Raw genomic sequence first — 15,466 nt, forward strand, 5'->3', positions numbered from 1 at the left:
GGAGGTCAGATCCTGGAGACCAGAGACGAGGTCCTAGGCAGGTGGTCAGTATAGGTACTTGTAGGTCATTCAATGAATCTATATCTGAAAGCTGTCCAAGAAAGCTGAAAAGAGGAGTTACTTGACTAGATTTTCAATTTCCATAAAACCTCACTCTAGACTTAAGTCAAATTCCTAAACATGACCTAAAATCCTTCAGTCTCATCTCCCCAGTACCCAGCCACACTTGTGGTTCTTGCCTTTGTTTGTATTCTTTCCTTTGCCTTAAAATCATTCATTCAACAAATAATTATAGACTTTCTCCTATGTCCCAATCCCGTTTTAGACAATAGGTTCCTACTAGTGAATAAGACTGTTAAAATCTCTGCTTTCTTAGGACCTATATTTTAAGGCCCATTTGGTTTTCCACTGGAGGTGTGAAGTCTTCTCTTCCCTCTGCTCTCCTCCTGGCTATGAGGACACCTTCATGATTAGCACATCCTCACTTACCCCCACCATTTTGGCCTGAAAACTCCACAAAGGGAAAGAATCCTACTTACCTTTTTAATATCCCCTACGATCTACCAGGGTCTGACACATATTAGAAGCACTTTAAATGCTTTCAAATAAATGAACTATCAAATATATAAATTTCCTAAGTCAAGGCGACACGATGCAGTGATAGAACATTAGTGTGGCCCTTCTTTCTGTCTGACCACAGCTGAGCTAAAGACAGAGTGAGGGTGAACAGAGTGGGGAGGGCCATACAATTCAAATGGCCTACTTCAGTTCAATGGCAGGGCTAGACATTCTTATCCCCAGTTGGAATCCTTTTCTTTGCAGTTCTTGAGGAATTTATAAAATTTGTTTAACATGCTGTTTGAATCCTTTCCATTGCCATTCCACAGGGAAAAACACTGGTTGGATTGGTTTTAAAGCCCTTTTCAAATCGAGAATGGACACAGAAATCACCTCTTGGCAACCCTTTCGGGACCTGCTTTTCCATTTATCTGAAGAGTCCTGACAAAACCTATGTTCTTCTCATACAAGAGAAACTGAATTTAACAAAAAGCTAAAACAGGTCACCTGAATTGTTTATACTTGTCTTGACAAATGCTTCCAAACTATCTTAATTTTATGAAAAGACAAATGCCTCTTCTCCCCCGAGGTCTCCTATAAGAAAAGAATTATGTCCTGTTCTTTAAAGCATCTCAATATGCAAGACAGAGGTAAAGAATCTCTACTGAGCTCCTGTGGAGTCTTAGTCGGGAGGAAAGGAAAGCAGAAATGCTATCTCATCTTTTCAGTAAATGGTTTGGCCCTGAGGTCAATCTCCCTCATATCTATGTGACCAGCTAAACTCCATCTGAAGCTGAGAAAAAAAATTATTACCATTTAAGGTTAGATGAACACAGAATTTAAACTATGGCCTTACACTTTCTAGGGAATACCAGGTCATATGCAGATTGGTGTACACAGGGTATTGTTCTAAGTAATTCTCAACAGAAGAGGTAATGAGTCAAAGCAGGGCTCTACAAGAGAATGCAGGATACATCAAGTTATGAAGGAAGAAAAAAAACAAAATAAAAAAAGGTATTTTTTCTTTGGGACAGAAACACAGAATGGCTGACTTTAAAACCATTAGTCAAGATTCTGGGGCCATGGCAGATTTGGATGAGATGAGCAGACACATCAGGCTTGAATTTACTGGGCAGTAGATTCCACAACCTTCCTCATATGTGCACCTTTGCCTGATAGAATTTAGAACTCAACACTTAAGCTCTTTGATGGCCACATCAGCAGAAATCCTAGCAGAGTAGAAACTTTTCCTTTTTTGTGTAACAATTAAGTGAAGGATGGGAAATAATTCAGAAAGTCAGCTCATGGCCAGAGAGCCTCATGAAAGAAGTGACTATTCCCAGTTGTCCATTTGCTTCTTGGAATTGATAAGAAAATTTGGAATCTCTTGGCAGAGCATTCTGGGTTACATGGCAGAGTCATTTACCTACCATATTCATGTAATGTAATTGTATTTATGTATAGTAATGTAATATATATGCAAACTCCACGAGAGAAGGAGTTACTTTCTGATTTGTTCATCTTGAAGGGTATCTGACACATAGTAGGTACTATATGCATATCTCTGCATATATACATGTATCTACACACATGTATACTGGTGTGTGTGTGTATATATATATAATATACACTCACACTATACATATATATTCATAGATTTAGCAAGTCACTTGTATTTTAGATGCCTTTGAACATCTAGGACTTTTGCTGATGCTACGTATTGCTGTTAGGTATCCACCAGTGACAAGCTTTAGACTCTCAGCATTGACAAGATCTTACATCTTAAGTACTGCATATGGTTCATACAGTTAAACTTGACTACAATGTTATTAACCCTTAATTAATGAAGCGATTTGACAGCTTAACAATAGGACCTATTTTGCTATCATGAGAAATTTAATTAGACATTTCTATGATCAGATAATTCTGTTTGGGGGTGTAGACTCTAGGAGAGTGAAAGAAATTACTGGACAGAACTCAGATCACAACCTTACTTTCTGAGCAACAAATTGTACAGGAAATTCTTGCTCATGTTTATAATAGAACTTCCCAGAAAAGCCCTACTACAAGTTCGCATGTAAAGACAGCAGCTACCAAAGTGAGGTACCCTCTGGATAGTATTTCCTCATAGGGTCTGAAACATTGTCTTTCAGTTTCTGACCACAGACTGCTGGGATCTGGCTCAGTGTCTAACACATAATAGATGCTTAAAAATGAGTGTTGACTCTTAAAAAGACACAGTCCACTGCCCTCTGAGTTAGAGAGAAGATTTCACTTATAATTTGGAAAATTCAGAGTGAATTAAAAAAGAGAATTTAAAATCACTCTTTCTGGCATCTGTTCCAAGTGACCTTAAAGATATTTTGTACAGTATCTTTAACTTTCTGTTATGAACATTTTTCACTAATAAGACCCTGGGAATCCTACAGATTCTTTTTAAGGCCCTATACAAATCTTGTAGACACGGGGCCCTACGAAGCCCTCCTTTGAGGTGCTTTTGCTGAATGTCTAAAAAGGGTAAGATGGGCAGCACCTGTGGCTCAAAAGGGTAGGGCACTGACCCCATATGCTGGAGGTGGCAGGTTCAAACCCAGCCCCAGCCAAAAATAAATAAATAAAAATTACAAAGGAAATATTTTTAACATTTTAAAAAGCAGTAGAAGGAGCAGACTCAATTTTATAAGTGAGGAAATGCAGATTGAGTGAGGCTAGCTACTGGACAGGCATTCCATAGCTGCAGGAATATACAGAATCCCAGCTTCAGTTCTGGGGCCCTAACCCTGGGGTATGGGATTGGCCCATTTGTTTTATGCATTTCTTCCTCACTTCCTGCACCATCACCATTGGTCATCATGGCTAAGATTTTTCTGCCCCTCTGAAAGTACAGAGAAGAGGCTGGTCAATGCTGGATATAAGGATGCAGTGGAAGGGTGGTTATGGCAAAAGGGCTAAGTCTGGGGCCAGATGAAAAAATTTGATCAAAACTGCATAACTGCAAATATAAAAGTTGCTTTCATCACTGTTCATTCTGGTGAAAAATGTACAGCATAAGAGTAGCCATTTTTCCCCAAAGCAAAGTGATTTCTTTCACTTTGACAGCTTTGGCTCCTTTTAAACTTTGGCCCCTCCTCTAAGTCTAGCAGTACTGGGGAAAGACTGATTTAAAATGTGAAGAAATCTATGAGCATTAAAGTTTAAAGAAGAAGTGTGTCCCTTAGAGTAGGAATGTCACACCCTTATCTCAAACCAGCACAGATAAATGCCAAGAGCCCTTCTGTGCCAACCCCACAATACAACAAACATCCCTAGGTTTTACCCAGCAAGACTCCATTCTGTCCAGCTGGGAGTTAGGATATGAGGTGTTCCCATCAATCAGGGCAGTACAAGGCTGGTAAAGGAGTATCACCGCCTCCCACACCCCTACATACACAAGTACACACACAAATACAGGTGCTCAACTACTAAGGGACTAACATTTTTAGAAAACATTATCAAATTATTATTATTTTCTTTAATATCGAGAAAGTTCTTTGAGATTTTCGTACAGCTTTAAGAGCTACATTACAATCAGTGATTCTCAACAGAAATGGATACAGAAAACTGCATGTGTGTAAGTTAGACAGAGACAGAAAGACAGAGACTTTAAGAGTTGTCATAAAATATTTCCTTATTTCAGTAAATTAGCTATTTTACTCCCTTCATCCTTGACCCTTGCGTCTTACTAGACTGATTTGGAAAGAGAGAAAACACATCTAAAAACTTCAGTCTGTCTTCTTGAGTTAAGGATAAATGGGGATTTGTTACAATCTTTAAATTCCATTAGAAACTTTGATAGTTCAATTAGGGTCCCAGCCTCTTACTCCTGTCAGTAGCTTTTTGAGTTGGTAGGTGCGAATATAAAAACTTCCATTTTACAGATGAGGAAACTTTAGCCCAGAGATTGAAATGCCTCAGTGTAGGATTCTCTGGGGAAAATCCCATGGCTGAGAAGAAGCAGAATCAAGGTCTCCAGTCTCCTGTCTAGAGAGCTAAGGAAGGAAGTACTCACGTCATGATGTGGGTCTCCACTCCTGCCTCCACCAGAGCCCCGTCAACAAAGAGAGGAACCGAAGTGAAACTGTACTTGTCCCAGGAGTGGCCCTCATCAAAACTCACCCTGGGTCAGAAACAAGTAATGGAAAAGACAGTTGAAAACACAGCCACACTTCTTTGCAACCATTTTTCAGGTTATTAAATTTTCCTTTGTATCGCACTTTCTGGCAGTTCAGATTATCACTAGGCATTAATCTTCAACATCTCCCCATATTATTATGAGATTTGATCAAAACTGCATTTCCCAGGCCAGGCAGAGACAGTAACAGAACAGCAGACATATTTCAACACATTAGAATCCAAAAAACGACCCAAGCAGGAGGACTTAGCGGATGGAGCATCACGGTTCAAGTACTCAAAATAGAACCTGAGGTTCAATTTACAGCACAATCAATTCAGCCCTTGGAGTTTCTGGCACAGATAAATTGAGTAGTATGAGTGTACCCTATGGGAAGGGTGATGTGTGTCTTTCAGATCAAACCTTTCAAAGAGCAATTTCCTATTTGTTCAGAATGGATGCTAGGATCGCTTTCTTTCCCCAATGCCACTTTAAGGGGCTTTTAGGGACGACCATTAAGTGTATGAGATGTTCTGCACAAAACTGTTCCATCTTTTGTCCAATGGTAAGAGGAAGGTCTGGCCTTTGGTGGACACAGAACTTGCACCTCTTTAAAGAAATACTACTAGTGGAGGAGACTGGAGCAATTCTGAGTGCTCCTTGCCATCCCTTTCTTGATATTACCAAGTACCTGTGTGCCCCATGATTTAACCTGGGGGCTCAGTCCAAAGACCACCTCCACTGAGAAACTTTTCTGAGCACCCTTTCTTCCCCAGCATGGCATTAGTTTCTTTGTTCTCTGTAATCCTTTTCCTTCTGGCTCTTAATTCTTTTCTAAGTCCACAATTTAGGCTTAGGAATCCCTCCTTTATGTTCCTGCAATGCCCAGGCCTTCTCCTATCACAGTACTGAGTGATGATTTCCTAACTGATCTTAAATATCTCCAATTGAGATTATAAGCCCTGGGAGTTTAGGGATCACACATGTCTTATTCATTGAATGACCCCTTTACATCACATATATATCTTAATAATGATGCTTTATTATCATAAAAGAAAATATGTCTAACTCACACTTAACTGTAAACTTGTGGGGGTCAAAGACTCTATCATTAATTTTTGTGTTCCTAGGACTTAGCAGGATACCTGGCACATAGTTGATGCTCTACAAATGCCAAATGAATAAATGAATAAATAAGGAATGGTGAAGGCCCTCTTTTTAATCTATCTAATCATTTTCCCAAGCATGATAAATTCTGGCACCCACATGCTGAGTGTGGATCACCGTCTCATTCCTAGCCAGATACTCATTCTCTACTCACTTACTTCTTACTTCTCTCTCTTTCTTTCTTTGTTTTCCTCTATTTCCCAATATACAAATTAAAACAATGATAAAGTCAGTCTGAGCTACACGTCTCTCAGAAAAAAAATCTTTGTTTTTACAGTATACCTAGATCCATGTCCACAAATGAAAAACAGTCTGCCATGAAAGTTTTTATGAGTTCCTAATTTGTCAGTCTCTGTCTTAAATTTTAAGGACTTGATTATTCCAAACATTTAAAAAAAAAAAGAAAAACTAAGCAGAAGGCTAAATAATCATTTAAGCTTGTCCTAAGAAAGTTGGGCAGATCTGAACTGCTTTACGCTGAAATGGATTTCTTAATTTTTTTTTTTTTTTTTTTTTGGCAGGGGCTGGGTTTGAACCCGCCACCCCTGGTATGTGGAGCCAGCACCCTACTCAGTGAGCCACAGGCGCCGCCCTGGATTTCTTATTATAAAGTGAAAACAGAAGGATGATTGAGAATGGACTTCACTTTTCTTGCCATGCACCCCATTGGTTCCTAGAATAATCATAGTTGTTTTAGAGTATGCCATGGCTACTCAAGAGTTAACTCTGTCTAATAAGGCCAGGAGGTAGTAGGATTTGTTTATTTGTTTGTTTTGGTGACTTTGGACTAATTGGTTATTGTCTTAATAGATAGATAGCAGAGGGAGTGTAAGGCCTCTCCTTGTCTCATTCTCAAAATTTCATTCCTGATAAAGTTAGTTGTCATTAGAAAAGCAAATTGCAGTGAGTGCCACCAACATCCCAGGGAAGGATGAGCCTTCAGACCACTCTTAAAATTAACAGGGTGCAGGATAGCCATCTTTAGTTTATACAATGAAGAAAAGACCCCACAGAGAAAATGATCAGGGACTGTCCCATTGTAGCTTTCCAGTATCAAGATGGATCCTGTAAGGCAAAGCTAACCCCAGATGGAGAGAGAAATCATGGAAGATCAAGGGGCTTCTGTATTAAATGAGTTCATATGGAAGGAGAAGAATCATGGCTAAATAATAGGATGAGCAAATGCCCAAAAGAAAGATGAGAAATGCCAAAGTCCAGGGAGGAAATTTAGCATATCTAATAGCCAAAGTCCAAGGATGCCATAAATAAGTATAAACAAGTGGACAGGTCTGCAGAGCTGGGGTGATCTGAGACCCCTACTGTCTAACACCTGATTATCTCAGGCTGACGCAGTTATTATAATATGATATTAAGAACAAAACAAAACTCAGCTCCCTAAAGAAACTTTAAAAAATGTAACAGTAGAAAACTTAATCTCTTTTTTACCAAATATTTGGTTCTGGATGGCCTGCCATTTGTGAGAGCTATTCTTTTTGATGAGTAGGAGTTTTAAAATGTTTTGAGGCTGTATATTCTGTGTTGAATTCTATATTGAATGGCATGCCCAAGGGATCCACCTTCTCTTTCCTCCAATGGTGAGGCCAATAGCTCATTATTAGTGCTCAAAACAAAGGAGTTGTGAATTCCTCATTAGCTCAACTGGTGAAACCCAAATCAGCGGGATGGTCAATACTCAGGCAGCCAGGGGTGAAACTCCAGCTGACCTCCACACAGTGACAATACAGGACTACAGAATCAAAATAAAATAAAATGTGTTCTGAAAATGGATATTGATGACTACCATATGCCTGATCTGGCAGGGACCTCAGTTCTAGGGATATAGAAATAAATAAAAGAGAAGGGCCCTCGTTTCCCTTTTAATCTGAGAAGATGAATAATAATGCAAATAAATTGATACAAAAATACGAGTTATAAAAAAGTATAAAGATAATTAAAATACAGTGATTTGGTAATGACCAAATAGCTACTCTGTACTAGAAATTTAAGAAAGCCCAATTTGGGGAGATGATATTCAAATCAAAATGTGAATGGTAATAAGACACCAGCTATGTCAAGATTTAGGGAAAAGTTAGTACAGAGGAAAGATTTATGTGAAATGAAGATGCTCTATGGGAAGGCCAGGAAGGTACTCAGCAGATGTAGCTTAGCGTGAGAGGGAATTGGTAGAAGGAAATGAAATCAGCAATGAGGCAGAAACCAGATCATGAAGGATTTTGTTTCCAGTTGAAATGGGAGTGATAATTTCTTTAAGCTTTTAAAAGTACTTTTACTTCTCTGTGGTAAATAGACTGTCAGGACTCAAAGCAGATGCAAAGAAATCATTTGAGGTGGGGGATAGGGAGGCAGTAATTTAATTGGGGCTTGGATAAAGGTTTTTAGTAGTGAAGACAGAAAGAGATGGAAATTGGGGCTTCTTCCGTGACTTGGCTATTATGAATTGAGCTGAAATGAACAATCTGGTGCAAATATCTTTGCTATAAAGTGATTTTTGGTCTTTTGGATATACACCTTGTAGAGGAATTGCAGGATCAAATGGCAGGTCTACTTTTAAATCCCTGAGTATTCTCTATATTTCTTTCCAAAAGGGACGTATTAGCTTGCACTCCCACCAGCAGTACAGAAGTGTTCCCTTTTCTCCACATCCATGCCAACATCTTTAGTTTTGGGATTTTGTTATGTGAGCCACTCTTACTGGAGTTAGATGATCTCTCAAAGTGGTTTTGATTTGCATTTCTGTGATGATTAAAGATGACGAGCATTTTTTTCCTGTAGGCCATGCACCTATCTTCTTCAGAGAAGTTTCTGTGTTCAAGTCCCTTGCCCACAATGAAATGGGATTACTTGTTCTTTTTTTATTAATAAGTTTGAGTTCTCTGTGGATTCTGGTTATCAAACCTTTGTCAAAAGTGTAACCTGTAAATATCCTCTCCCATTCGGAGGGCTCTCTGCTTGCTTTACTTACTCTGTTCTTGGCTGTGCAGAAGCTTTTAAAAGAAAAGATGGAGACTTTACCTCTTTTGTGTTTATATGGATGGAGCTGGAACATATCCTACTTAGTTAAATACCTCAAGAATGGAAGAAAAAATATCCAATGTACTCAGTACTATTATGAAACCAATTTACAATCACTCACATTTTCATAAGAAGAATAGATCACAACTATGGCCCAGGATGAAGGAAGGAGGAGGAGGGGATGGGAGGGGAGGTGGCAGATCAGATGGACAGAGGATGAATGGTGGGATCACATCTATGGTGCAAAGGTACAAGTTGGATCTATTAAATATAGAGTATAAATGTCTTAACACAATAATTAAGTAAATGAGATGAGGTATATATTAACCAGTGTGATGTAAAACGCTCCTAATTCTATAGGAAATCAGCACATTGTACCCCATAAATGCATTAATATACATGATCTATGTGTTCATGATTTAATAAAAAAAAAAGAAAGAGATGGAAAGATTCCATTTATTTTTAGAGGTGAAGTCAAATTCTCTGATACAATGTATATCAGTTACATGAGCAAAAGAAAAAAGTCATGGAAAATACTGACTTTGGTGGGATTAAGTAATTGAGAGGATTTTTGTTTATCTGGTGGCTAGATTACCTCTCATAATAGTAGTATGTAGTTGGTTGGCACTATGGTACTCTGGTAAAGTGGGGTGACCCTTTGTGGTGTCACAAAAGTGTCTGCTATACCAGGTGTGACACCAGATTACATGACTTCTAGGAACCTCTCCTACTCCATGTGTCTGTGACTATGATATTAGCATGAGCTAAGCTAAAATAAAAGGAGTACAGTCTTCCAAGAGTAATCAGAGTCTCCCCCAGAAGGGTCTAGCATGGAAAGAGAGTTACAATGGTCATTGAGAATCAATGTTCCTCCTTCTCCACTTCATTTTATCCCAAATGCATAAGCTAATGACATTTTAGCCACCTGGACGTTCTTCAAAATAGCACATACGCATTTGCTCCTCAGAGGCATGTATTGGTTGGAAATATAGTTTTTATATGAACGCTTCTCTGAACGAAATGCTAATGTCCACACAATTATTTGTAGAAGAACAAAGGAACACAAAAGGCCAGGTGATGTTTTCTTTTCTATTTCCAAGACCATCCCATTGAGAGACACTGACAGCTCTTTCAGGCTGAGCAAAGTCACACCCCGTCTACCTGCCCATTCAGGGCTCTGTCTATTGTGCATTTTCATTAGAGCTTTGTGTGCAGTGGAGGGGGTCTATGTTCATTGTGCTCTAATGCTTGTAAGGTACAAAGGTAATAGTGGACGGAAAGGTTACCGGCAATAGCACTTAGGTTCTGATCTCTACGCATCCAAACGTGCGTGATCACAAACAGATGGCTTCATTTTGTATGCTGTTTTGTCCTCAGACCTATCTAGCTACCTATCATTTCAATTTGTAGGAAACAGCACGCTTTGTTAGCCCAGCTGAAGTTTCCCCAGCTTTTCAATTATGACTCCTATTTTCTCTGAAAGGCAATGTAGCTATTATTTAAATGTGAGAGCCACTATAACCTTGTGTGAGATGGGTAAGCTGGAATCTTTTCCTTTCTGAGCATGCACACACACGTATATGCATCTGTACAAAAAATAACCTCAACCTGAGATCTACAACAGAAAATAACAACAAACTGACTACCTAAACTTTCTTCCTACTAAAATTAGCTATTTGTTTACCTTGAAGATTGTGACTTAATAAGAAGCTACTGGTGAAGAAAAGGCTGCCTTTTGGCTTCAAAAGCTTACATCTCATAAGCAGGAGTCAAAATCAGTCAACAATTTCATAAGGAAACACTGATGATAATGATATGGTCAAGCCTTTACAAAACACTCAGCCTTTGAAAGAGAAGTGCAGAGGAGAATTCCTAAATGAGTTTGTTGCTGTTTCCTAACACACACACTCAATAGCTGGCATTAACCATTTGCAGGGATCATTTCAGAGAATGGCATTCACAGACAAGCAAGTAAGTAAGCAGAAATCATGGTCCCTGTCCAAGTTCAGAGGCACATTTGTAGGATTTATGACAAATAACAGTGTCAATATCCTTTAACTGAAGACAATGCTATCTCAAAACCTCACCTTGAAAAGTCATCTCTAATATTTCGTATGTTGGAGTAGTTAAGAGGGAATGCAATAGGAATGCAGCCATTCTTCTTCCTGAGCTCTACCAATATTTTACCAACAAAAAAGATATTACGTGAAACAAGGGAAAATTCAAACTTGGTATTGATGACTTTGAGAGTCATGATTTGGTCCTATGCACATATTCTGAATAATTTTCCCAGCTAGGAAGGCTTCTCTCCAGGTATTCCCAGATAAGTACTCCTTTTGAAAGTAAGCTGGTGTCTGGAGAGGAACCAGTGCAGACCAGACAGAATGGTCAGATGGAAAGAGGCTAAGATTTGACAAAACTAAAATCCTCTGCCCCATGCCTTCCTTCCACACCAAATAAACACTGTCCTCTAATACCACCAAAAGGAAACAACAATAGCAACAAACTCTCACTTTCCTTAGCACAAAGAAATTTCTCTACAACAGAAAGCTCTAAAAATCAAGTTAAGTCAAGTCTAAGTGCCTACAATAATCAAAGAGAAGGAGCAGGAGACTGAAGATCAAGTAAGTGTAAGGTGGGTTGCCAAATCCCTTCTCCCAAGACTTCCAGGAAAAAGTCCTGTCCAGCTATATCTGTCAGCAGGGCATTTATCAATTCTTTTATTGAGATTTAGATGAAAGGTTTTCTTTTTTTTTAATTCAGATTAATATGAGGGTGTGATTAGGTTACAATGTATTTGTTAGGTAAAGTACCTGTTATAGTTGTGTCCTGCACCCAGGAGGTGTGCCATATACTCTTACATTGTGCCCATTAGGTGGGAGCACACCAATCCTGCCCCCTCCTCCCCTCTCCACCATCCCGTTTCCCCACTCCTCCCAGATGGAATTGAATTGACTTTTTCTCATGTGTGGGTGTACCTTAGTTCATCTACTGGCCTCATATTAGTATTGAGTACATTGGATACTTGTTTGAATTGAAATATATCCTTCTTAGTAAAAGCATCACAAGAATGGAAAAGTAGGATGTAAATTTTTATTTAGATTAGGTAGAACACAATTATGGGAGCTAAGAAATGTGGCCTTCCTTGGTAAGAAACAAATCATGTTTTAAAACTTAAGGCATCTTCTAAGAGAATACAAGTCCTACTCAGTCCTCAGTACAGACAGTTCCTCTCTCCACAGAGAAGGATGGGTACTGACTGTAGAAGAAATTGGCTCAGACTTTACCTTTTAAATTGGCATTTAAGTTCTGAGTTCTACCCACCTTTACTTCCTCACATTGTTGGATCCCATCAAACACTCTCCCTACATTCTGAATATTCCAGGATTTGGCCAGAGTTTTCTCTGGCCCTGGCTTGCCTCCCACTCTTCTGTAACTCCTGGCATCCTACCTTCAGCTTAGCCCTCATGCCACCTGCTACAAGAGGAGCCCCCTACTTTCAGCAGTGCACCATAGCCAGTATCCTTAGCAGACATTCCCTTGATTCCTAGTGATGCATGGATGGCCCAATGGTTTATCTTGACCATGTTCTCCCAGAAGGCAGGGGCCATTTCATATACTTCTGTGTGCTCTTGATAGTACCTAGAAAATTATAGTTAAAACAGAAAAGTAACCATGATAGAAACCCAACTTGGTGCTGCCAGGAATGTGCTGTATAGCCTTGAGCAAGGTATTTAACAACGTCTGCATTCTGATGACATTATAAACACATGATTAAAAGAAAAGTACCCCTAGACATAAGGTTGGTTCAAGAATTAAATTAGGTAATTCATGTAATTGGTTTGTAACAAAATCTGGAATATAATAATCTCTCGATAAGTGCTGACCATCATTGATATCAAGCAATTCCAGTCTTCTGATATTACCAAAATAGTATATAATCTGTAGTAAAAGAATAACACACAATTACATTATAAACTCTTCTAAGCTTACCCTTGGGGTGAGAGAGTACTTTTCTCACAAATGGCTTCATGCAGCTTTTTTATTTTCACAAACTCTGTATAAAATGATATAGTGGTATATGGTATACTGTATCATTTTATGCTAAGTTGAACTTTAAGAAGCTGACAATATTGGACCTAATTGACCTAAAATGGCAATTTCATATGGTTTCACCTAAATTGCCATACTGGGAGAAACCTACTTAAGTCCTTGCCAAGGTTGCTGAGGCTTTGGCATTTAGGCGATACTATGCCTTTTCCTAATTATAATCAGATGCTACCCAGGAAAATTCTTATTCTAAAAGTGTTTATCTTCCAAAATCAAGGACCTGGTAGTTAGGCTAAGGTTCTAACCCCACCCATGATAAAATTCTACCAATTTTAATTGGTAGATAAAATAATACCCTTCACCTCCAAATACTCCATTTGTTGAATCTTAAGCCTGGAATTTTTCCCTTAAGCATATAAACACATGTAAGACTCATCCATCCCAAGCCCCAAACCAAACAGTAGCAACAAATCATTGTCATCATCACATATTCTTACTTAGCTCTCTGTCCTCACTGAAGGTCTTGTGTACATCCTCAGCTCTGTTCTATAATCTACTTTCTTGAGAAGAATAATCTATACTGTGTCTACATAAATTCACTTATCATTCATTAACTCATTAATTTATAAACCTAGTACACTCTAACTTCCAACCCCACCTCTGTTATAAATCTATGCTGACAAAGAACACCAGTGACCTCCTAGATTGCTGCCTCCTAGATAGCCTTTCACTCCATAACTGTCTTGATTGTGGAAGTAATGTTGTTCATCACCCCTTCCTTCATCATCCATGAAAACATTTCCCTTGATTGTCTATCTTCTTGGTGATTTTTCTATAGCCTATTTCATAATTTCTTCTTCCAGTCTGCATTTCTTTTTCATCAGGGTTCCATAGAAGTCCCTAGTTTCTACTTATTGTACCCACATTTGTGAGGCAGTGAGCCCAATACCATGGTTTTAACTACTACCTCATGGCTCGTGACTCCAAATCTAAGGTGTAAGCCAAGACCTTTCCCCTGATCTTTAGATGCATATATGTGAAAAACTAATAGATGTTTCTGCTGGAATATTCACAGAAATCACAAACCCAACTTCAGCATCTATTACACGTACCTACGCCTCTAGCAGCAATTTCCAACTCTCCTATTTTGGATTCCTAACCTTGGCTACTTACAGGTCCTTTCTACTCCTTTCTGTTTTATCTCACCACCCATTCCTACCACCTACTTTTCCATCTGAATAATCTGCCCTTGCACCCTATGAGTTAGATGATGTAAAGGATATTGGACGGGTAGATGGATGAATAAATAAATGGATCAGATGAATGAATGGGTAAGAAGCCATGCATAATAATTTGCCATGACTCCTTTTCAATGAAAAGCTGCCCATCAATAGGGTAGAGTGCTGTCCTTACCACAAACGCCTGACTGGCAGAGGTGTGTGTTTCATGGCCACGAGGGCGCCACCCCAGTCTAGGAACCAGACACTGTACTCTTCATCAAAGATCTGGAACAACAACAATAACAATCATAGCAACACCTTACATTTGCATAGGGCTTAACAGTTCACAGTCTTTCTTGTACATTGTTAATCTAGGTTCTGAGCCTTCCAACAACCCTATAAGATAATTTGGCAAAGATTATCTTCATTTGATGGATGAGGAAATGGGCTCACAAACAACAAACAACTCTCCCTCAGCCACTCAAATTGCATTTTCAGGGCTCTTTCCACTAATACTGTGAACTGGAATGTTACATGAAGGTGAAGCCACAAGGTGTGTGTTCAGCTAGAAAACTCAACAGTAAGTCTTACTTCAAAGAAACTTCCCCAGGTGTTTGTCTTCGTAAGATACTACTCAGCCCTCTCTTCCGCCTCATCTATTCAGATATTTGCTAATGTACAGAATGGTGTCTGTTGTAAAATGCTATTTAAAAATTATCTAGGAACCTATAGGGTGATTTTCCTAGACAATATGATACACCTGATATACCTGATAACTTTCCCAGTTTTCTTAGTGGAATCAATTCCTCCCTTCTCTCTGCATGCTAATAGTGCCACAAAATAATATTATCACCCTAAACTATAGCTAGTTATTTATGAACCTGTTTCCTCTATTTAATTTTGAGCTCCTTGAGGAAAGGGACTATGAAGTATTCAACTGTCTCCTGAGGCTTTTGCCTGGCACCTACTTGACATTGTATAAATCTATGTTGTCCAATATAGTTGTCCAATAGCCATAGAGAATATTAACATTTAAATTATTAAAATAAATAAACTAAAATAAAATCCAACTAGATTGCAGGCTACTTAGACTGAGCCACAACTTCCCTGTAAGTTGAATGAAGATTGAAATTTGGTGCCTATGGACCCCTTCTCTAAATGTTCTTTGGAACACAGTAATTCCAGGGGACTAAAGTTATTATTTAATTCATCTATTTGTCCATTACCTATTCATCCATCTACTCACTCATTCACTTATTCAGTGATCCATCATCCATCCACTATCTAC

The 15,466-nt window shown here is 38.8% G+C and overlaps 1 protein-coding gene across 1 annotated transcript in view; it reads right to left on the bottom strand.

The window, feature by feature from the left end:
- Nucleotides 1-15,466, bottom strand: part of SORCS3 (sortilin related VPS10 domain containing receptor 3) — a 599,222-nt gene that overhangs the window by 74,914 nt on the left and 508,842 nt on the right. Inside the window, exons 13-14 of the mRNA XM_003787189.1 lie at nt 14,372-14,463; nt 4,607-4,714 (exon numbers count right to left, since the gene is read on the bottom strand). Coding sequence (XP_003787237.1) covers nt 4,607-4,714; nt 14,372-14,463 — 200 coding nt within the window. The remainder of the gene's footprint in view (nt 1-4,606; nt 4,715-14,371; nt 14,464-15,466) is intronic.

The sequence above is a fragment of the Otolemur garnettii genome, unplaced genomic scaffold (assembly GCF_000181295.1).
Source record: "Otolemur garnettii isolate 467f Iridium unplaced genomic scaffold, OtoGar3 scaffold00021, whole genome shotgun sequence".
In the NCBI taxonomy this organism is placed as follows: Eukaryota; Metazoa; Chordata; class Mammalia; order Primates; family Galagidae; genus Otolemur; species Otolemur garnettii.